This window comes from Barbus barbus (assembly GCF_936440315.1).
Source record: "Barbus barbus genome assembly, chromosome: 10".
NCBI classification, from domain to species: domain Eukaryota; kingdom Metazoa; phylum Chordata; class Actinopteri; order Cypriniformes; family Cyprinidae; genus Barbus; species Barbus barbus.
Window position 1 is genome coordinate 26,813,916 of NC_136738.1, and position 23,097 is coordinate 26,837,012.

At 37.5% G+C, this 23,097-nt stretch overlaps 2 protein-coding genes across 11 annotated transcripts in view; one reads left to right on the forward strand and one right to left on the reverse strand.

Moving 5' to 3' along the window:
• Positions 1-10,145, forward strand: part of gulp1a (GULP PTB domain containing engulfment adaptor 1a) — a 48,447-nt gene extending 38,302 nt beyond the window's left edge. For 4 of the 10 annotated variants that reach the window (XM_079427581.1, XM_079427584.1, XM_079427583.1 and 1 more), the window contains exons 3-12: positions 2,960-3,021; positions 4,175-4,211; positions 4,832-4,903; positions 5,341-5,439; positions 5,772-5,909; positions 6,090-6,206; positions 6,302-6,388; positions 7,664-7,796; positions 7,943-8,037; positions 9,101-10,145. In XM_079427581.1, coding sequence (XP_079283707.1) covers positions 3,014-3,021; positions 4,175-4,211; positions 4,832-4,903; positions 5,341-5,439; positions 5,772-5,909; positions 6,090-6,206; positions 6,302-6,388; positions 7,664-7,796; positions 7,943-8,037; positions 9,101-9,172 — 858 coding nt within the window. In that variant the 5' untranslated portion in view covers positions 2,960-3,013 and the 3' untranslated portion in view covers positions 9,173-10,145. Of the gene's footprint in view, positions 1-2,959; positions 3,022-4,174; positions 4,212-4,831; positions 4,904-5,340; positions 5,440-5,771; positions 5,910-6,089; positions 6,207-6,301; positions 6,389-7,663; positions 7,797-7,942; positions 8,104-9,100 lie in introns of all 10 variants that reach the window. The other 6 variants (XM_079427576.1, XM_079427580.1, XM_079427579.1 and 3 more) reach the window with 3 other exon arrangements.
• Positions 10,045-23,097, reverse strand: part of LOC306876428 (uncharacterized protein) — a 30,730-nt gene continuing 17,677 nt past the window's right edge. Inside the window, exons 15-54 of the mRNA XM_079427574.1 lie at positions 22,521-22,565; positions 22,308-22,361; positions 22,161-22,205; positions 22,013-22,066; positions 21,764-21,862; positions 21,614-21,658; positions 21,404-21,502; positions 21,183-21,236; positions 20,889-20,996; positions 20,730-20,783; positions 20,538-20,636; positions 20,373-20,426; positions 20,180-20,278; positions 20,052-20,105; positions 19,755-19,808; positions 19,572-19,625; positions 19,421-19,474; positions 19,266-19,310; positions 19,076-19,174; positions 18,747-18,854; positions 18,607-18,660; positions 18,182-18,235; positions 18,042-18,095; positions 17,892-17,945; positions 17,655-17,762; positions 17,509-17,562; positions 17,379-17,432; positions 17,122-17,283; positions 16,944-17,051; positions 16,736-16,843; positions 16,585-16,638; positions 16,398-16,505; positions 16,252-16,305; positions 16,031-16,138; positions 15,818-15,871; positions 15,628-15,735; positions 15,244-15,550; positions 12,979-13,160; positions 12,562-12,804; positions 10,045-12,057 (exon numbers count right to left, since the gene is read on the reverse strand). Of these exons, the coding sequence (XP_079283700.1) occupies positions 11,911-12,057; positions 12,562-12,804; positions 12,979-13,160; positions 15,244-15,550; positions 15,628-15,735; positions 15,818-15,871; positions 16,031-16,138; positions 16,252-16,305; positions 16,398-16,505; positions 16,585-16,638; positions 16,736-16,843; positions 16,944-17,051; positions 17,122-17,283; positions 17,379-17,432; positions 17,509-17,562; positions 17,655-17,762; positions 17,892-17,945; positions 18,042-18,095; positions 18,182-18,235; positions 18,607-18,660; positions 18,747-18,854; positions 19,076-19,174; positions 19,266-19,310; positions 19,421-19,474; positions 19,572-19,625; positions 19,755-19,808; positions 20,052-20,105; positions 20,180-20,278; positions 20,373-20,426; positions 20,538-20,636; positions 20,730-20,783; positions 20,889-20,996; positions 21,183-21,236; positions 21,404-21,502; positions 21,614-21,658; positions 21,764-21,862; positions 22,013-22,066; positions 22,161-22,205; positions 22,308-22,361; positions 22,521-22,565 (3,552 nt within the window). The 3' untranslated portion in view covers positions 10,045-11,910. The remainder of the gene's footprint in view (positions 12,058-12,561; positions 12,805-12,978; positions 13,161-15,243; positions 15,551-15,627; positions 15,736-15,817; positions 15,872-16,030; positions 16,139-16,251; positions 16,306-16,397; positions 16,506-16,584; positions 16,639-16,735; positions 16,844-16,943; positions 17,052-17,121; positions 17,284-17,378; positions 17,433-17,508; positions 17,563-17,654; positions 17,763-17,891; positions 17,946-18,041; positions 18,096-18,181; positions 18,236-18,606; positions 18,661-18,746; positions 18,855-19,075; positions 19,175-19,265; positions 19,311-19,420; positions 19,475-19,571; positions 19,626-19,754; positions 19,809-20,051; positions 20,106-20,179; positions 20,279-20,372; positions 20,427-20,537; positions 20,637-20,729; positions 20,784-20,888; positions 20,997-21,182; positions 21,237-21,403; positions 21,503-21,613; positions 21,659-21,763; positions 21,863-22,012; positions 22,067-22,160; positions 22,206-22,307; positions 22,362-22,520; positions 22,566-23,097) is intronic.

Here is a 23,097-nt window from a genome sequence, read left to right on the forward strand (position 1 = left end):
GTCAGTAAGGTAGCGTAAATATGTTATATGGTCATAAATTATTATTCAGAATTAATGGGTGATCATTTGTCTCAGAAGACTCAGCCTAATAAATTCAACTACGAAGTACGAACAGAAAGTTTGTCAAGATGTTATAGGCCTTATCTGTATAGTTTTAAGACTGGATGGATGGTCATCTATAGGACAAAAAGCACAATGCATCCAGGCTGTTGTATAAACTGTAATTTTATCAAATATGTTAACTATGTCAAGCTGTCAAATAATGTTATGGTTCTTCAGGATTAAGGATTGAAATATAGAGGAATTAAATATAAAGCGACAAGTTAAATTACTGTTCACATACTCAACAGGTATAGACTGTTAGTTTCTGAATTAAATGGCTGGTAATCCACAAACCCAAAGGCAGAAATGCTGTTTGTGTGATGACAAAGAAATAATTGGACCCAGATTCTTTCCAGACTTATGCATCCAATTACCAGACACAGAACATGAAATAGCAACAGTGTCTGTTATCTAGAGCATAATAAAATCAAGTTTGAACCCACACATGATCAGCTTGAATAGCCTCAACATCACAAAAGATTTCTCAGTCGTGAAACTTTGAGTAATGATATAACACAATCTCTAATGTGATTTGTGCATTTTTTTTTTTTTTTCATGCTCTCAGAAATGATTGCGTTTGGTGACTGCGGCTGGTTAATTAGTAGCAATCTAGTATTCCCAGTATCCCATAAATAACCTTAGCTAAATTATGCACAGTTCCACTACCTAATTACATACATTACAGTAGTGGTTGTGCCATCTTTTTCTTTTTCTTTATTTTTTTCCCCCCCTACAAAACGTTTAAAAAAATTTCTGAATATGTCATCATCGCATTGCTAATACCTCCAGGCTTTCATAGTGCATAGCGGGAGATGACAGAAATATCCTGTGATTATGGATAAAACATTATCTTTCTTTAATGAAAAATTGCCCATGTGCTTACAGGAACTTGTGGCCCAGACCATGTATCAAAATGCATATTCAATACTTAATCTGTTTCAACTGACATACAGTACAAAGGCTTAGTGCCCAGGGCATTTCTTTAGTATTTGTTGGAGTGGCATATAGAAGCATTACTATTGTATTAGATCATTCCTGTCTTACTTCTGCCATAACCTCTTCTTATTGCCATTCAGAGCTCCATGAATCAAAGCAGTGAGTTGTAAAATTAGATGCGGAGACTATCAAGGCTCTTACGCTCCTCTAAAGCCCTTGCAGGGAAATCCTGCTAAGAATATGCCAAGATGTTCAGATTTCACAGACTTAATATTCAGTCAATGATCTTTAAATATTAGTTTGGGAAACATCAATATTTGGCCGCTTTTCCCATTATACAATTCATTAAAATGAATGCGAAATACTCCTTCAGCCTGCTAATAGCCAGACAAATAGGTAGTCGAGATGCTCAAATATGCAGAGAAATGCTTTGATGGCACAACAGACTCAACCACTTTTGACACAAACACATTTCAATGCTTTATGATTTGACCTTTTAACAGATTTTCACCCATTCTCCATTTATATTGTTTTCTCTACTGAAAGCAATGCATTTCTCCAGACACGTTGTCATCAGCGTCGCCATCACAGTGATCTCTATGAAGGACCTACCATTCTTACACACAGATGTACACAAGAACACTGTGACATTTTGAGGTGTGCGCTCTTCATTGACCTATAAATCACACCCACTCTATGAGGAATCTCAGCGGGCAAACACTGTATCCTGACAGTCTGTGGAAGAAGAAAAACTGGCAGATTTTCAATAAGCAATGGATTTATGAGGATCAGTTTGAGATCAGAATATACAACTTGGTTTGAATCTTTATAATTATCTTTAAAGTTCATGTACGATGACATGTTATATATATAACGCACCAGATTTAAACACCAATTGCTCTGAAAGCCGTTTATCCAAGAGTCATCCAAAGTTTTTCTTTTTCTGATGATTTACATTTAACTGCTAATTAAAATCGATCATTGCTTTCTTGAAATACCAAAAGAGGTTCTGAGTCCTCAGGGATCTTTTGTTTCGATCTGCTTGAGTTATACTTAGCTAATGGGAGATTAATTGGTCGTTGTTTCCCTGTAAATGGCTGTATGGCAATTGTCCAGAATACCGTTGCATAACATCCTCTCAATTGTAGTACATTAAAGCAAAGTTTAAAGAAGGAATTGCAGGGGTAAAAAAGGGTGCTAAGAGTTACAAATGTTGGAAATGTGCATTGCCAAATGCCTGACACCCCCCATATGTACTATATAGGGAATAGGAAGTGATTTTGGACATGCAATGGTGTGGCTAGCTCTGTTAATGAACTCAGGGTGTTGATGCCGAGCAGATCGGCAGACGCGCTGAATCTTGTGACTCCTGCGGCTTGTTTGTCACAGTTAGGCCTTGCAGTTTCCTCTAAGCTGTCACACAAGCACAGGCACGGTGGTGTCTCCTGTCTGTCACATCTGACCCCCTGTCTGCATTCCTTTTGAGGCCAATCTCAGTAATTCACCTTCTGACAAGCCAGTTTGATCTACACTGCAGATTTAGCTGAAATCCTTCTTCTAAAAGGCATTTGGCTTTTCATCTTTGACAATCTTTGAAAATTGCTTTATTTAACAGTTACGCAAGGACTGTAAAAGAAAAAATAATTATTTTCAATCATATGGTTTGTTTAAAACACATTTACATGAGCTGCACTGCTAAGAGGTTTGAACCGCAGCTGATTAATGAATAATAATTTATAGTAATTAGTTTGTTGTTTATACACATTTGAACGAGTTTTCACTGCAAAGAGGTTTGAACAGCTGTTGATTTAAAGGCCTACTCATTTATATACTGTTTGTCTAAAACATTAAGGGTATCATCAAGATATTGCATACTTCATAAAGAACCTTGTTAGGTTAATATTGTTCCATCTCTTTCTAGATAAATCATGGATGCACACTCCAGAAGCACTGGCCAAGCATTTTATAGCCTACAATGTCAAGGTATGTGTTATGAACCTCTTTTTTACAGAATTCATTTCTCTTTACTGTTTTGCTGATCTTTTGTATTATTTATATTTATATACATACATGCATACATACATACATACATACATACATACATTTGCTTACTTTTTTTAAACTTTTGAATGGCGTTGTAGGTCTCTTGTAACATAATTTACTTATGCTTATTTAATGAACGAGTCTAATGGAGTACAACAAATACTATTGTAGTATGAGAATAAATAACTTGACTTTATTGAAAATAACTATGTATCTTGCAGGGGGAAAAAACAAGAATGTGTATAAAGAAGTTAAATTGGGTCGATTTTGATTTCATGTTGATTTCAATGCTTGTTGGCATAAATACATCAACTGTACATCTAAAACAAAATACCGCAACAAATATCCGGAGGTCTAAACCGACACAGCTTAAATGGATGGATAAATGCAAATGCTATATCAATTTTCACAGTCTACTTTTGCACAGTCTTTTCACAAAACAATGAATTTGTTTGTCTCTTTCGCTATTCATCAAACATCTTGTGGGCAAGAAGATCTCATATACACTGTCAGTGCTGTTTTACGCTCCGTTTCACCAAAGACTCGTCTTCTGTTCAGGGCTGAGAAGCTGTCTACTCCCGAGCAGTGCATCTAAGATGTCTTACTGAATTCTTCTCAAAAACAAAACCGTTTTGATTCTCATAGCTGCCGAAGTTTCATCTGTGTTGTCTGACTTTGAAGATGAGAAGAGAATAGACAGTGTCTGAAAGAAAGTAAATTAAAGAGGGAAAAAATGGTATTCTGCCAGTGTAGCAGGTGATAGATGAGCGAAGACTGGATGTCTTTGGCAAAAAAACACCTTCGAACAGACCAGCAGGGAACAGTCGTCAGGAACAAGAAACTCTCCACCCAGTGTAATGTAGTGTATCTATCACTCCTGCCTCGCTTCCTGTCCTACCGTGCTCACTTGCCCTTGAGTGTGGATGGCATCCATTTTTACTACGTGCTGCAGACACGTTTATGGAGTCTTTGGAGAATAATGCAGTTCTTATATCCCAAAAGAGTTTCTCTGATTAAAAAAATAAATAAAAAAAATAGTATGTAAGCTGTCTGTATAAAGATTGAGTCTAATCATGAATCCCATTACTTTCAGAGCATTCTTGGAAAGAGGCAGACCAGTAATGAGTAAGGTAGAAGGACCTTTTCACGATTCTATTTATAGCCTCATCAGAGAGTAACATGAATATAAGAAATGATTATTTGATGAGTGAAAATGGGTCAGACGAGAAAAGCACATAAGTATAGTGTGGAAATATTTGTGGTTACTGTCAAATTATTATTTATTTATTCATTTCAATAGAGTAGCCATTAGACTAGAGAAGTCATGGCAAGGTGTCTTAAAAACCATTATTAAATCAGCCAGAACAGCATCTAGACAGACGCTTGACCACAAGGACTGGGTAAAGGTTAATAGCTCCATCTGTTGGATGCTAAATGTAGTGTTGTTCATGCTCCTGATGATTTTCTTTTCATAACAAACTAGCTTTAATCTGTTCCAGATTAAATTTGGAGAATGTTCTTAGAAATCATCAAAGCCTTTTAATAAAATTAACATTATAGTTGAGCCCACCATAACTGTGAGGGTTTGTACAATATACGGAAGCAGAGATGGGGTTTGCTTAGTGGTTAATTTAAATTAATGTCCTTAAGTACTTTCCTTATCATTAATTGACAGATTTTTTTATTTTATTTTATTATACAAAAAAAATAGATTGTTCCATAAGACATGATTTTCATGTTTCTCCCACAGTTTCTGGGGCACACAGAAGTGGATCAACCCAAAGGTACAGAGGTGGTGAAAGATGCCGTCAGAAAGCTCAAGGTAAGTTACTGTAGTTGTACATTGCTGCAGACAGTAGGGGCTGGAAACAGGAAGTGGTGTTTCTCTTGAGAGGGTGTAATACACTCCAGCTGTTTCAGACCTTCAGTGGTGGATCACAGTTTCTCTGTTTAATGATGCATAGAGCATTTAATTTTATGAACCCTCCACTCTCAGTATTGCATTATCACTTATAAGGGGTTTTGGTGAAATAGGAAATGCTACATCAATTGAAGAAGGTCATATTTAAATAATAATAACTATAAATTATAATAATGCATGGCTGCTTAGAACTTCCGTATGTTATTGTTATTGTTATATGAATGTATTGCATGAATACAACACAATATTTTGGTAAATTAACATAGGACTTTTTCAAAAACTGATCTTAAACATATCTGATCTCTTTTAACCTGATTGTGGTCTTTCTCTGTCTAAAGTTTCAGAAACACATTAAGAAGTCAGAGGGACAGAAGATCCCAAAAGTGGAATTACAGATCTCCATCTACGGAGTGAAAATATTAGATCCTAAATCAAAAGTATGTGCATATAGCCTAACAAACAGATTTATGAAACCATTTGTGTCTCACATGAGCCATGTTGTTTAAGTAGAAGCTAAATGAGGCACTATAATGTCCCTATAAAAATTATTTGGACAGTTTCTGGTTGTTCGACCTGTTTGTAGTTAATATGATTTATTACACCTGTGTGAGCCTGAGGGGAACCGACTTTATACATTTGCCAAAAATTACAACAAGGTATTTTGTTGTTTAATCTAAAAATATTAACTGTGCCCAAGCACTTTTTGGTGTCTATCTAAAGGCCCTATATTTTGTCTATACTGTCTCTTATCTTGTTTTCTTCTTCACAGGAAGTGCAGTACAACTGTCAGTTGCACCGGATATCCTTCTGTGCAGATGATAAGACAGACAAAAGGATATTCACATTCATTTGTAAAGATTCAGAATCCAACAAACATCTCTGCTATGTGTTTGACAGTGAAAAATGTGTAAGACAACAGATAATATGCATATTAGTTGTCCTAATGTTTTTGAAGAACTGATTTGTCACGCTTGCATGTTGTGATAGAACTTGTAAATTAAATATGGTTCAGAAGACAAATGGCCAAACAAAAGACTGCTGATGATGTTACTAGGAAAATTATCCATCTTGTATCTGTTGATTCCAGGCAGAAGAGATAACTTTGACCATCGGCCAAGCATTTGACTTGGCATACAAGAAGTTTTTGGAGTCCGGGGGAAAAGACGTAGAGACGAGGAAACAGATAGGTGGCCTACAGAAAAGAGTGAGCATCATGTACAGTTAGAAAACACAATGTGCAATGCAATGTCTCAATTAGGAAATAACGTTTTTTTGACAAATCGATATCTGTCTTTATAGATTCAAGATCTTGAAGCTGAAAATTCTGAGTTGAAGAAGCATTTGCAAGTTTTGGAGGAACAGCTGATGATTGCTCAAGTTCCTCCTGTAAGCACTGCGTGGACTTCCTGTCAATGGACTGCACATAATTGTCATTCACCATTCTGTTAATTAGCTGCATACAAAACAGACATCTGCTATGCTTAAAAACCTCTTCTAAACTGATGAGCTTTTCCTTTTTTGAGAAAAAACACTGCCGTAAAACTAGTGCTGACTAGATCTGATCTTTCCGCAGCTTCTTCACATTAACTCTTCTAATGAGGCCTATATGCTTCAGAGACCCTCATCTCTCTTCTGGTGTCACAACGTGACCTCGTTCTCTTGCCTCGAAATCTCTTCTGTTACACTAACGCCAATGAGCTCACCTGACTCTAACCTTTCTTCTGGTCTTCTGACTCCTCCACCTGCTAAACCAGCTTTGTCAAAGCCTCCCAGTGGAGCCAGCGTTCCTCACCCTCCTGTTAAGCACCTTTCTGTTTACTCTTTCAATCTTTGTAGTCTTGGTTGTTGGTTTCAGTTGATTTGCTAAGTGTTACCCTCCGATTTTAAAGGCTGATTCACATGGGCCAACAAACGCCTACACTAGATTCTGGCGGTCGTTGGGTTTTGTTGGATCGGTGTGTTTACCCTGGTGGTATTTGTTTGGGGTGGTGTGAACCAGCAATAAGTGGTCATAAATTCTGACTAAGATCCATTTTACTTCTTTAATTTGAAATATTTCCAAATTAAATTGTGCTAATTTGCGAGGTTAAAAGGTGGGGCTTTTTATCACTTGGAAATTGATTGGATCATGATGAGTGAAAAAATTAGAGGGTTTCTTTGAATCAGCGAAATAGTAAATTTGCTTTGACTTTTAATAGCAAATTATAAATAAATATATATTTGAAGTGGATCAAAAAAAGTTAATCAAAGTTGTCCTAAGACAAGAACGCATTTTGGTATTAGGTTTTAGGACAACTTTGATGAAAGGTTTTGATCCACTTCAAATGTTGACTAGTATATAGTGGGTGGTGATGGCGCAGTGGATAAGACACATGCCTTTGGTGTGAGAGACCCGGGTTCGAATCCACTGTGAGACACCAATGTGTCCCTGAGCAAGACACTTAACCCCTAGTTGCTCCAGAGGCGTGCGACCTCTGACATATATATAGCAATTGTAAGTCGCTTTGGATAAAAGCGTCAGCTAAATGAATAAATGTAAATGAAATGTATATACATATGACTCACTGATTAAGATACAGATGTAATTATTGATGAGAATGGTTTTCAGATGAGTGATTCCTCAGATTGCTTATGTACTTCACGCATTGTTCACATTTGCAGGGAAACAGCATGTCCTCGAAGATGCCCACTGACATGTTTGACATGGTTCCATTTTCTCCCATGACCCCATTGGTTCCATTACCAGCAAGTAATGGCTCGGCCCCTCCACCGCCAGCAAGGCCTACAGAGATTAGTAAGTTGACTCTTTCCCCCTTTTCTTTACCAAAAGAAATGACTCATTTGGCCAAAAGATCAGGTTGCATATGTTCATATATTATGGATGTTAACTTCAGTGGCCTGTAAAATGAAGGGGGAAAATAATGTCATTTTCTTCTTCAGGGAGAGACCTGTTTGGTGCAGAACCATTTGACCCTTTCACCTGCGGCGCAGCTGACTTTCCTCCCGACATCCAGTCCAAGCTGGATGAGATGCAGGTGACTGCATGTCTGTGAATTATTAGCAAATGGACTGGTGTAAATGAGCAGCTAATGGAGCTGACGGTAGGCACTGCTGCAGCTGTGAAGGCACTCTCGGTGCACAAGGGAATAATATGATGATTATATTTGGTTTTATGTTCATTTCGGATTTGTCTTGGGAGTGCTATTCTGTTTGTAGATGGAAAACTTTCAAGAAAACTGCTAAGTTTGCTTTTTAAGTATGCTTTGAACCCGATGAAAATAGACTAACATAGAGTAAATCTTGCATACAGAGCAGTTACATGAAACATTCATATCATTTGCCAGTTTTGCTCAACTAACAACCTCAATTTTCCATCTTTTTGCTCTCTTTCTGCTTGCAGCGGCAGAGATGGTTTGTATTTTAAGACAATTTGAAGTTTTTTCAGATGGTCTAATTTGGAATGTTTAACTGTTTTATAGGGATAATTCATCCAAAAATGAAAATTCTCTCTCATTTTTGCCTTTTCTTCATGTTTTCAATTCTTTTATATCAATACATTGAAATGAAATGGTGACTGGTTTCTGTTGAACAGTGCATAGACTTCTGCGCAATATTTCAAGTCTTTTAAAGCCATACAGTAGTTTAATTTGAGGTACAAACCAAATTATTGAATCAGTTGTCATGATATGTAAATATGCATGTGTTCAGATCGCTCAAAAGAGATTTGAGAGCTATGGCAAATTATTTCCTCTGAAGGATGGGTTCAATTTCAATCTGTTATCTCATATAACTTAGAATATTTGTCACTATAACTTGGTCACCATTCATTGTGTGGCCAAAAAAAAAAAAGGCAGTCTCAACATTATGCTAAATGTCTCCATTTGTGTTCCATGGGACAACATGAGGGTGAGTAAATGAGGATACAATTTTCATTTTTAGGTGATCTATCCCTGTAAATGTCTCTAAGATCAATTATTTACACACTTTAATCACATTATAAATGTATAATGCAGTTGCGTATTTTAAATAAACGTACATGTATTTTACTGTTTAAAGGGTTAATTCTAATAGAGTTTGTATTTTATTTTTATTTTCCAGGAGGGGTTCAAAATGGGACTAACAGTAGAGTGCACTGTCTTTTCCCTTGATCCACTCGAAGGTCGCTGTTGATGCCAAGAAGAAAGTTTTGTCACTTTCATGTTAAACCATTTGTATTAAAGTGCCAAACTCGGGTTTACAGTCAAGATGTCAATGTCTTACCTTATGTTTTTTTTATGTATTTGCATTTTGAATTTGGTTTACAAAAAGTATATTGAGAAATCAGAAGCAGTAGATCACTATTTTTGTAAGAAGAAAAAAAAACAACTAGTTATGTAGTTTTAACACCCCTTGCTTGTACAGGTAATGAAGGATGTAGAAAGTATGTCCAAATGCACAGTCTGTGAACGTTTCATTAATATTATCAAATACAAATTCTTTAAGCTTGTGTTACACAAACAAAATGATGTTTTTAATCTGTGTGGCATATTACAATTCATAAACGCATACAATGTTATTATCATTATGAAGAGTTCCCTTGACATTATTTTTTAACTATTTTTAACACTTAATACTTACCATACATCATAATCGCATTCCTTTTGTATCAGATCACATGTAAAATGGTGATATTGTTTTTGTTAATAGCAATGTATCCATTAAAATACAGTATTTTTTAACTGAGCAGCATTGCCATAAATTACAGGACTGGACTATTTCCACATTAACATGTACTTATATTGCATTTTAATTTTATATTATATATTTTAGTATACTCTTGCACAAGGAAGCACTTTGAAAGAGCTCTGTCCATGTATTATTGTTAATTCAGTTTATAAGCATTATTTTAGCCTTTGCTGTTGTAGTCATTAAAAGAAAACGGTACATATTCTCGTTTCTCTGTGTAAGTTATGTTTTGTAACTTGTTTTTATTAGAACTTTACTTGCATGATTTTTAATTTTTTTTTGGCTCAACAAATCTTCACCCACATTCTGTAGTTTTTAAGTAATTTATTTCAAGTTGCAGATAATGCATTTAAAATACAATGTAAAGAAATAGTAATAGTACAGTCAAATGATCATTATGTACTTTAGTACCCTTAATTTGTCATTGAATTTGAAGTGTTTTAAATGTACTCTCTTAATATTAGTATAAAAGCTTAAAATGTTAGTTTTTCACGCTATAATTCATGATGATGGTTCAGAATGTAATTTTGCTCAGTCTTGTAATCTGTGTAGACTACTGTTCATAAGTGTGTCTTTCTGAAGAGCACCACATCATTCTTCTCACATCGTTGCTCTGGTAAGCTGCTCTTTCCCATCCTTTGTATGTTCAACAAAAGTGTTTTTCCGTTCATAGTAGTGCTGCACCAAGATGCGTCATAGTTCAATCAGTGCAATTGTTGTAGAAACTTGTAGAAAGCCTGTCTGAGGAATATCACATTCAAACCTTTCCTGTTCAGTAAATACCCATATTTATGCTCCTCCCAAATATTGCTAATATAACGAGCAGTCCTCGCTATAGGCATTTACAGTTCTGACAATTATTTTAATCAAATAGTTTTAACATACAGGAAAATGACAATGTTTTAATATCAAAAATATGTTAGACTAGTATTATCCCTGCCATTTCTTACTATTTACTCAAAGCAAGAATATTAATAAAAAATAACAACAGCAACAACATTCTGACAGGTTATGACAAAATTGCAGAAATCACTCTAGCAACTTACAGAGGATATAATGCAGCAAAGCGATATCTTACAATTTTATTAATTAGGAATATATTTTCATGCTTAAAAGATGAGGAAAGAAACAAGCATCTTTAAAAGTCAAGAAAAAGGGAGAAATATTGTTGATTTGATTCAATAAAATGATAACTGGTACTGAACATATGTTTAATTTGCAAAGCAAATACATGAGATTAGCTTCAAATCCATATACCAAATGGCTGTAAAAAGTTCTAAAATTGAATAAAATAATAAAAAGAAAAAGTGTATCTGCATGCTTTAGAAAATATGACATCGTAAAATTTTTCAATCCTGCTTCCAATTTAACTGGACCAGCATTTTACTACATTGTGCCTCTTGCCTTTACAAAAGCTTTAAAAGTATCAAACTAATGGGCTAAAAATATCTCTTGCATTGCACTTGTTATAGGTGTACTTGGTTTTCAATAGGCTATGGGGAAGAGAAATAATAATGCACCTTTTAGCTGTTAGAGAGATGCATTTCATTTTATTTGCATTTCCTTACCCTGCATTGTACCTTTTGATAATAGAAATATAACCAGTTGTACAGAATTCATGTACAGCAAATCTGTGGTCAGTTTTTGCCGGTTTATAGAAACGAGGTAGCTTGCACTAATGAATCACCGTTTTCATCTTTAATTGTAAGTTGGTTTTGAAAGTAATTACAAGGTGAATGTACAAGATTACAGTTTTAGGAGTCAAAATACACTCAACTGAATGCAAACTTCCTTTATAGCACCATTTTTTGTGTAAAAATAATACAAAAAAAAAACATACTGTAATGAAAACAGGCAAATCCAAATTGTTTTAATTGCAACTAGTGTTGATACAGTGTGTAGCATCATTACTGTATTATTTGCAATGGCAATCTCAATTTAAAACAGCAGTTGATGAATAGTCTTGTAGAATAAAACTTCAGTTAATTTGAATTTCTAATTTCAAGGGAACAATCTGTAAAAATCGTATGGAGCGGTTGTTTTCTTGAAACGCTTGGAAGGCACAATAAATATCTCGCTACAGGGCCAGAAAAGTCCAGTGCTCTGTATGTACAAGGCTGATCTTGTCAGCAGTCACTTTAAGAGTCTCGGGAAATCTCTTCAATGCATCTCTACTCCTTGATTCACAAGAAGCACACAGGCCCAACATCAATGCCAAACTCCTGATCTGAACCTCCAATGTCCACAGGTGCAATATCCACAATAGGTAGTCTTGCTGTTTTTTGGGTTCTGTATTCAAACACCGTCTTGCCCCACTTACCATTTGCTCGCTGTGAAGAAAAAGACATTCATTTAGGTTTGTATGGGGCGGTTGTGATGTCTTATGGACTACTGATACTGTATGTGTATGTTTGTTAAATCCAACTCATATTTCCCCCATTTAGCTATGTTCTAAAAGTAGCCGTCTGCACTGCATCAAATGTGCACTCCCATATGAAGGTTGTTCCAGAAGGTAAGCCGAATCACTCTGAGATGCCACTAATGCATAGATAATAAATATAATTTGTTGAATCACAAAAGAATGAACTGTGTATTTTTATCCATAGTCATTTTTGTTAGCTTAACAACATGCTAAAATAAACTAGTGCTATTTGTGTTGATGCACAAGGTTGCTTTCCATGCAGAGTGTTCCAAATCCTATCTTCACTTGCAAGGTTCTATTCTGAGTTAGGCTGCCTTATAAAATGTAGGCAGTAGTAGAAAGCAAGACAGATCACTAGCGTCTGAAACAAGGCTTGTGCCTTTATATAAATGATGTACTGCAGGGTACTTACTGAGCAGCTGTCCTCAAGGACAGTGTATCTAAAGCGGTTATTTCCCTCAGCTTTGAGCTCTAGATCATTTGAAGCTTTGAGGATGACTGCTTTCTTGAGATTTCCAGTCGATTCATCCTTGTAGCCCACAGTGTTCTTGCAGTGGTAAGTGATGGTTTGTGATGCCTCTTTGGAGAGCAGACGGATGAAAGTCATCTGAACTGTGACAGTGTTGGCCGGCTGGTCTTTATTCCCATAAGTGAACTTCATAAAGACATAAAAAGAGGTAAATAATAGGCACATAGTTTTATATGATAGATAAGTCATGCAATACTAAGTTATTTTGTATTCTAAGTACAGTAGTAACTGAGCTCACACAATTTACACGATTGAATAAAATATAAAATAATTTTCGTAAGAGTGGCTCAACATGCTTACATATGTTCCTCTATTCATATTGGCTCCAAACCACACAGGTTTAGTTCCTGGGGAGCTCCACCATGACTTCTTGGGGATGCTTGCAGGTATTGCGGAGATGCAGGTCTCTCCGGTGTCCATATTGCAATCAACTTTAATGGCATCCTCTGCACTGCCCTGGTTTGGATCCACCCAGTATTCACCTACGATGTAGGGATGAAACATTTAAGTTAGTTTAGTTTCAACTGTTAATATTCTGGTAATTATGGAAAATAGTTTTATTTCTTATTAAAAAATAGCAGCTACAGAGGTACTAAGGTGCAAATTTACAATGACAATTTTAGATTAGTAATACTGTAAGCATATTGTAAAAACTGCTGTTTAGTATTTGTGTCCTCTCTCTCTCTCTCTCTCTATACACACGCACACAGTTGAGGACAAAAGTTTACGTACCCCCTTTCAAAAATGTTAATTATTTTACAGAAAGAAGAGGATTCATACTGACCTGAGTAAGATATTTCACATAAAAGATGTTTACAAATAGTCCACAGCAGAAAATAATAGTTGAATTTATCAAATTGAACAGGTTCAAAAGTTGACATCCCCTTGATTCTTAATACTGTGATGTTACCTAAATGTTCCACAGCTGTTTTTTTTGTTTGTTTTGTTTTTTTGTTTATGAGTCCCTTGTTTGTTCTGAACAGTTAAACTGGCTGTTCTTCAGAAAAATCCTTCAGCTCCCACAAATTCTTTGGTTTTCCAGCATTTTTGTTTATTTGAACTCTTTCCAGCAATGACTGTATGATTTTGAGATCCATCTTTTCACACTGAGGATAACTGAGGGACTCATAGTCATATGTAACTATTACAGAATGTTCAAATGCTCACTGATTCTCCAGAAGGAAACACTATTAAAGGCCAGGGGTGAAAACTTTTTCAATTTGAAGATCAGGGTAAATTTAACTTATTTTGTCTTCTGGGGAAACATGTAACTATCTATCTAACTATCTAAATGAAAAAAATATGATATTCGGGCAAAATAAGAAAAATGTACACCTCCATTCTGTTCAAAAGTTTTCACCCCAAGCTCTTAATGCATGGTTTTTCCTTCTGGAGCATCAGTGAGCGTTTGAACCCTCTGTAATAGTTGCATACGAGTCCCTCAGTTGTCCTCAGTGAGAAAAGATGGATCTCAAAATCATACAGTCATTGTTGGAAAGAGTTCAAATACACAAAAATGCTGGAAAACCAAAGAATTTGAGGGACCTGAAAGATTTTTCTGAAAAACAGTGGGTAGTTTAACTGTCCAGCACAAACAAGGGACTCATGAGAAAATATCACTAAACAAAAAAAAAACCACAGCTGTGGATCATTCAGGTAACAACACAGTATTAAGAATCAAGGGGGTGTAAACTTTTGAACCGGTTCATTTTTATAAATTCAACTATTCTTTTCTCTTGTGGACTATATGTAAACCTCTTTTATGTGAAATATCTTAGGTCAGTACTAAATAAACAATAGCATGCATTTTGTATGATCCCTCTTACTTTGGTAAAATAATTAACTTTAATTATGATTCTGAAAGGGGGATGTAAACTTTTGACCTCAACTGTAAGTGTATAAGTGTAATTCAATATGTCTGATTGTATGTCAACCTGAGCTCATTGAAAAGCCGTTCCTCTACCTAGATTGTTTTGCAAAACTCCAAGTACCCATATACTGCATTGCAGTTTCCAGCTGAAATGACTAGTAAAACAACTTTTAATCCTGTTAACAAATTCTGATTAGTTGTATTCTTGCACAATGTTATGTTATGACCTCAGAATTAATTTACCATAGTGCATGAGTTGTAAACTAATACATTTTCATGTTTGCATTAAATAAGCTCCGTATGTATGGCTTTTTTGATGTAGTAAACTTGCTTAGTAGCTCAGCAGGTACACTGAACTTGGAATGCAGTTGCAACACTATTGGTTAAGGTTTAGGGTAAGGATTATAGAAGTGGTATGTTATTTCATTAACCTTTTAGTGCCACTCCCCAGAGATTTCATTTCAGAAGTCTCTGTTCATGTGATTTGGATCCACTCACTGGACTTTGCACTTTAAAATTGTCACAAAACTTGCAAGATATTATTGTAATATAATTTTTCATGTTGCCACAGGCACGTTTTTCCAATGAGCCTGAGTTGGTATATGTAGGATACTGATATAGCAAGTCAATGGCCTACTTAGAAAAGTTGGTCATATTGATTCACCTGCTTGTAAAATACTCCAAAATTAACTTACCACTCTTTTTTTGAGGGTAGCATTGTTTCAAGTCCTCACAAGTTCTGGCAGGATGCTTTCTACTACCATCAGGGCTACGCATGCTATCAATCTGGCTGCTCAGAGCTTTCAAAGTTGCCTGAACTCCAGGATCAGCCTGGAACATGCTTGTTGAGTTACTATTGGGAAGAGCCTCATCCTCACTGAACTCTGGGGGAGGAGGACCAGCATCATAATCTTGAGGCCCACCAAACATATCTTCCATAGCTGCAGTGGGAGGTCCAGGAGATCCGGGAGGGCCAGGTGGGCCAGGTTCTCCAGGAGGTCCCTAATCATGATGAGACACAAATTAGTGGGTGTCTTAAGTTGAAATGCTATGTGAAGTGGTAGGAAAGTTTAACTTGCCTCTGGTCCAATATCGCCACTAACTCCTCTTGAACCAGGAGGACCCATAGGTCCAGGCTGTCCAATGTACCCTTCCTTTCCTGGTGGTCCAAAGGGCCCAGGAGGTCCCTGTGAGACAAATTATTTATTTCATGTCAGTCACCATTTGTCTAATTGTAAATCATTCACATTTAACAAGTTAAATGCATACCCTTTGTCCACTTGGACCAAAGATGCCTGGAGCTCCCTGTTCTCCAGTTGTGCCCTAAAAATGAAGTGAATGTAAAATGTTATGATGAAAAAATGCTTCACTGATAATATATTGCTTGACAATATTTAATTAATTATGCGACTCAAGTGAATTATGTAGGCTTTGGAATATCCTTTCTCTTTGAATCGAGCGAGGATCTTTGTTATAACTTACAGGTGGTCCAGGAAGACCTTGTAAGCCTGCAAATCCTCTATGACCTTTCTGTCCTCTCTCTCCATGGTCACCCACATCTCCCTTATCTCCTCTTGGTCCTTGTGGTCCCTTAAATAGATAGTTAGGAATGGAGCAGTTGTTTAGTTTTACTTATTTGCAACTTTAAGGTAATTGGAGCCATTCTAATAATTCCATATTGCGTTATGTCATAGGTTTCCTACTATGAGTCCTCGTTTTCCAGCAGGACCTGGAGGGCCAGAGGGTCCTTTTGAACCCTGCCAAGAAAGACAGTGTGAGGACAAAGTGAGCCAAAATGCTTTAGAAATGGCATTCTACTATATATTAAATAAGAAAATGTGAGACTTACAGGCTCTCCTCTCCTTCCAATTCCTCCAGTTGCACCAACAGGACCGGGGGATCCAGGTGGTCCTGTAGACCCAGTTGCACCCTCTGGGCCTGGATCTCCTCGATCACCCTTTAAAAATGAAATTGCTTTGTAAGATTGGCACAGCTTGAAATTATGATTTGGACATTTTAATGTTTTTGGGTCTCACCTGGGCTCCTATGACACCTTCCTTTCCTGGTGAACCATCAGATCCAGCAGGTCCCTAATAATCACAACCAAAAATTACATATTTATTTATTGTGCTAAGTAACTCTAGTCAGTACAAATGTAATGTAACAATTATATTAAATATATTTTACATCAGGTCCAGAATCCCCCCGAGGTCCATTAGCACCAGGCATCCCAACTGGGCCAGGAGGTCCTTTGTCTCCTGGGGCTCCTGATGTACCCTGTTTTCCTGGAGGACCCTACATGAGACCATCATGAAGAATCATATTAGCAGAGGTCTTATAAAAAAGTTCTCTTAGACTCTATTTTAATATTTTATCATGTAACAACAATACTAACAGCTGGCCCAGGGAGTCCCGGCATTCCACGTTCTCCTCTTTGACCAGGAAGGCCTACAATTCCTCTTTGCCCTGTTGTTCCAGCAGGACCTGGTGGACCATCAGGTCCCTAAAGGAAATAACCGTTAAGATTCAGTTTTTACACTGTGTTTCACCTGAGAAACATCTGGCGCACTTACTGGTGGTCCATCTTCTCCAGAATCTCCTTTGTCTCCAGAGCTTCCAGCAGGCCCTGGGGGACCTCTCTCTCCTTGGCGCCCTGGCGGTCCATGATCTCCTCGAAGACCAGGAGGACCCTCTTTCCCAGGAAGACCAATTGGACCTGGCTCACCAATAGGACCCTAAGAAAATAAATTCCTACAGGTTTGAAAAAATGTTTTGAATTGTCATCATTTCTGATTTTTGATTGTGAACCTCTGTAGTCCATGCAACATACCGTCGGACCAGGTGGGCCAACTCTTCCAGCAGATCCAGGGAAACCTGTTGGGCCCTAAACATTGAGGTATGTTAAGTGACTAGCCATTCAAACTGCATGATACAGTATTTGTGATCACATCTATACTTACAGGTGCCCCCTGTGTTCCTCTACCACCCTTTGGTCCAGCCACACCAATATTACCCTGTAGTCACACATATTAAGAAAGGGATCATTAATTCACTAGCATTTTCACAGGACCTTTTGAAAACCATTTTTATGCAAATGTTTTATTACTTGTGGCCCTGGAGGACCAGCCAACCCTTGAGGGCCAGGAGATCCAGCATCACCCTTTTGTCCAGGCTCCCCTGGTGGTCCTTTCACACCAGGCTGACCATCAACACCCTGTGATTTTGAAAGTGTTCCAGATTCAGAATTGGTTTACTCAATGTTCTGACACAAACCTTTTGCATGTAATGCGTACAATATCAAACAACAATGAGTTTTCATTCAGATTAAAAAAATTATACTTACAGCTGGTCCAACAAAGCCTACAGCACCTATTGGCCCAGGTTCACCACGGGATCCCTTGGTTTTAACACAAATATTTGTTATTAAATCAAAACATTTAACTAATTTGAAACATTGTTGCATTTTGTATTTGAGTGTGAAATATTAACTCACTGGCATTGCTCTTGATCCTGGAGGTCCAGGTGGTCCTTTGGGGCCTGGTTCTCCCTGTTAAAACACTGCGTTAGAAGTATGTTGTAAAAGAAAACAGTATTAAAGTAAAATATAGATAATAATATGTTATGTGGGTGTACTTTTTCACCACTTGGACCAGCGGGTCCTGCAGGGCCAATTGGGCCTGTCAAACCCTACATGTGAAAGACAATAATCAGCATGAGATTCTTTTTTTCATGCATATTAAGCATCATCTACAGAGACTTTTGTGCACATCTATGATCGGGCCTGCTTGAACTAGTCTTGTATAGTTCACCGGCACCCTCTGTTTTATTAATAACATGTCTGTTATATTTGTTTATGCTTGATATTAAGATTACTTTCTCTCAACTATTGCCAATTTGAAATGCTTCTTTCAAATCTAAGTTCAAATCAAAACAAAAACACAAATAGTGTTATATTATTTATTTCATTTTCATTTTTGTCATTGGCACTCTCAGAATGATTTGCAATGCACCAGTTGATAACCATTCAGTTAAGATGTTTTAAAAATACAAATACTTACCCTTGCACCGTCACTTCCAGGAGTGCCCTCTGACCCCTTCTCACCAATAGCTCCCTGAATGCGAGAAAAGGTTAATTATAGAACTAAAAATGTACAAATATCTATGTGAACACTGTAAATCTAATTGCATTGCTACTCACTCTCTCTCCTTTTGGACCAGATGGGCCAGAGATCCCTCTTTCACCTGGCATTCCCTGCAGACCGGGAGGGCCTAGATCACCTACCGTACCAGGAGGCCCAGGGCTACCCTACAAATAATTCAGTAGAATGATAAATTAACATTATAAAAGCATTAATTACAACACTTCACTAAATATGTCAGGATTATGAAGTAGCTGCATAGTGAAACTGAGGCAGTGTGCTTATTTCGGAGTGTATTCTGTGCTCAATCTACAGTAAAATGAAATTTTGAAATAATTTAAAACATTATTCCTGTGTCTCAGTACCAATAATAGATACTTAATTTTACCTTTGGGCCATCAGGACCAGGTGCCCCTGGGATACCTTTGGCTCCATGCAAGCCAGGAGATCCAAGCTCTCCTCTTTCTCCTGGGATTCCACGTTCACCCTGTTCAATGAAATGACTGACCAATAAGGGCATGTCTTGACCTCAACAACATGTGTTTACAGAAGCATTTTAATGTAAAACTAGAACTCACCCTTGGTCCAATTTGGCCTATTGGGCCGCCTTCACCATGAATACCCTTGAGAGAGAGACAAATGTCTGATTAGCATTGTTTTGTCCCTTCAATTTTGCCATTTGTCCCTTCTTTTTCATCCATTTTCCCAGGAATTAGCGATGTACTGTATTTACCTGATCACCAGGTTTTCCTGCCTCTCCAGGAGCACCTGCTGGTCCCGGCAAACCCTGAGAAACAGATAAGAAGATTGATCTTATTAAAGAGCCAGATAACAACAAAGAAAATAAATCATTTTGAATTATTAAATAGTCATAAATCAAGCACCTGGAAGCCATGCATTCCAGGAGGTCCCTGTTCGCCTCTCTCACCGGCTGCACCCTAAAAATCAAGAAATAAAATCATAGATTGTACTCTAAATACACTTGTCTAATTGTGAGTTTAATAGCCATACAACACAATAGCAAAAGCAGGTGGTTGGGTAATACAGAACCAAAATGGCACACTTACATGTGGACCTGGTGGACCAGCTGGGCCTACTTCTCCATCTTTGCCTGGTGAGCCCTATGAGAAAGTCAAAGTTGAAGGGTACAGTTCATTTCCATTTAGAACAAGATTTATATTCTCTGAAGAAAATGTTATTGAGCTTGAACATAAGAACTAAGTGCCACGATGTTGCAATCAGGGCATCACAATATGGTTGCTCAGATGTTCAAAGTTGTTTTTTTTTTTTGGCATGTTGCTATGCAGTTATGCTCTGGTGTTTTGTGTCAAAAGTAGTTAATATATTTAAATGCTGTTACTCACCCTTTGCCCAGAAACTCCTGCAGATCCCTGCTCACCTGCCTTTCCTGGATCCCCCTAAATTATTGTTCAAATGATAAGTCACATACTTACAGAGAATAAATGAATAAATGAATAAAAATTCCACTCACACTAAAACCCTTTGGGCCTAATGATCCCATAGTTCCAGGAGGGCCTTTTGTTCCAGTTGACCCCGCAGGCCCTGGGCGCCCGTCCTCACCTGGAGCACCCTGTAGAAGGTGAATAGTAACATTTCTTTATTTTCTGTTGAAAAATGTGGATATTTTATTCCAGTCATGAATGTAAAACATCAGATATATGTACCAGTGGTCCTGGCTTTCCTTCAGCACCCTGAACTCCAGGTGTACCTGTCAAACCCTGAGAAAAAGAGGATGCAAAAATTAATTAGTGAAGTTTTTGAAGGAGTTGGTGCATTGTTGCTCTGACTTTTCTGTTATAAAGACACAACGCATGAATAATTTCACTTACTCTTGCGCCTGGAAGACCTGGTTCCCCTGTTCTCCCTGGATCTCCAGTCGAGCCTTTAGGACCATGAGTTCCTGTAATTCCACGGTCACCTTGTGCACCCTTAGATAATTATAAACAAAAGTATTATTTCAGTATTCAGCTAATTATATTCAACTTGTTAATACTTTGGATTTAACTGAACTCTTTTATTACCTTTGGACCCGGTAAGCCATCTTGACCAGGGAAGCCTCTGTTTCCAGGTGTTCCCTATATCAGACAATAAAAACCCCATGAAAGTTGTTTTTTTTTTTTCATAATTACATTCCTGCCAGTCTGCGTTTGTAAAGGCAATAAAAGGACAACTAGACTCACTCTCTCACCAACAGGTCCGTGTGGGCCAACAGAACCTGGATCTCCTCTGGGCCCGCGTTTTCCCTCTTCTCCCTGAGGTCCAATTACTCCCTGTGATCCTGGTGGACCCTATGACAAAGAAATACATTACACTTAAAGGTAATTTGTGTGTTCTTTGTCTTCTAATAGTTTTTTACCTGTTAGAAAACAGTTACTAATTCTGTAAATTTGTCTGATGACGTGGTATAAAAATCGCATGCTTCACCTTTGAGAAAAAAAAATATAGGCCTACAGTATTATTCGATCAAAACTTACAAGTTCTCCTTTAGGTCCAGCCTCTCCTTTAAATCCAGGAACGCCTACATCTCCCTAAACGCAACAAGACTGGTTTGAGATTCAGTGTTCTTAATTGTTCGTTGTTGTCACATTTTCAGGCACAATAGTACATATATTGTACGCTATTTTACATCACATGAACACAACAAATGTTCAGTCCATAAATGCATACGCCACAACGTGAGCAACGAATGCCTTACCCCTTGACCTTTGATCCCAGGCTGTCCAGTGCTTCCCTGAGGTCCTGGTGGGCCATTTGGGCCCAGCAGACCAACAGGGCCCTGAGGACCAGGAGCTCCCTGGAGAAAATGATGTTGTATTAGTTGCCAATATCTGCGTAATAAAAACTCCTAATGTTTTTGCTAACTCTTTCATTAATGTATTGCATAATTATTTTTTCTTTAACATACCACTGGGCCTTTGGAACCTGGACCGCCGTCAGTGCCCATAGGCCCCTGAAAAATTCGGAATGACGCTCAGTTTGCATCACAGATTAATAAATAATTGACTTAGTATTTGCAATCATGTTCTACTGTACAAAATGACAATTACAAACGTACTTGTTGTCCTTGTGGTCCAGATCTGCCTTGATGGCCTGTCTCTCCTCTTTGTCCCTGTGGTCCCTCTGGACCCCTCACACCTGTAGGTCCTGGTTGACCCTGTAAAGTAAAATTCCTTTTTATTACTAGATGTAACAACGATTTAAGGTAGTGAAGGTTCAGCTGAACTATTATGATATATAGAATTAATAGCTATATAGCGAAAAATGATACAAAACCTATGAATAAATTCTTGTTATCATTACCCACCTTCATGCCTGGGGCTCCAGGATACCCTGGGGCACCATTAATTCCCAAAGGACCCTTAAAACAATTAAACCATTAGAGATTGGCATCATGTCATTTGTAGTTGCTTCGTATGTTACATATTATTCTTTGGTTTATTAAAATTCCTTACCATTGGACCTGGTTTTCCAACATTTCCTTGAGCACCACGCATGCCCTGAAATACAAAATAAATAAATAAATGAATCATCTTCTACTCAAAAGCTCTTATTAAAGTTATCAGAACAATGCTATCACTCTTATTTATTTTTGCTCTCACCGGTGTGCCACTCGGTCCTGGGCGTCCTCTTTCTCCTGGCATTCCCCTGGGACCCTGCATTTAGCAACAGGCCAATTTAATTTCATTGGAAATAAGGCTAGAAGCATTTGTGGCAGTGTAAGCATGATGAGCATCTGTTTTTATTCATGGGATTCACATCAGTAATACTATTTTAATCGAAGTTTGCAATGTATTGGGATGTGGTCTTCTTACCATAGGACCAGGGGCACCCATTGCACCAGGTCCACCAGACTCACCCTAAAATAATAAATAATATATGATGCAAATATACTTAGAAACATGAAATTATTATGTGTATATACAAACAAACAAATATGAAGTCTTACAGCTTCAATATAATGTCAATATAAATACACTGACCAAAATTATAAACGCAACACTTTTGTTTTTGCCCCTATTTTTCATGAGCTGAACTCAAAGATCTAAGACTTTTTCTACACAAAAGGCCTATTTCTCTCAAATATTGTTCACAAATCTGTTTAAATCTGTGTTAGTGAGCACGTCTCCTTTGCCGAGATAATCCATCCACCTCACAGGTGTGGCATATCAAGATGCTGATTAGACAGCATGATTATTGCACAGGTGTGCCTTAGGCTGGCCACAATAAAAGGCCACTCTAAAATGTGCAGTTTTACTGTAATGGGGGTGTCCGGGGGGTGTCCGAAAGCCAGTCAGTATCTGATGTGACCACCATTTTCCTCACGCAGTGCAACACATCTCCTTCGCATAGAGTTGATCAGGTTATCCACTCCTCTTCAATGGCTGTGCG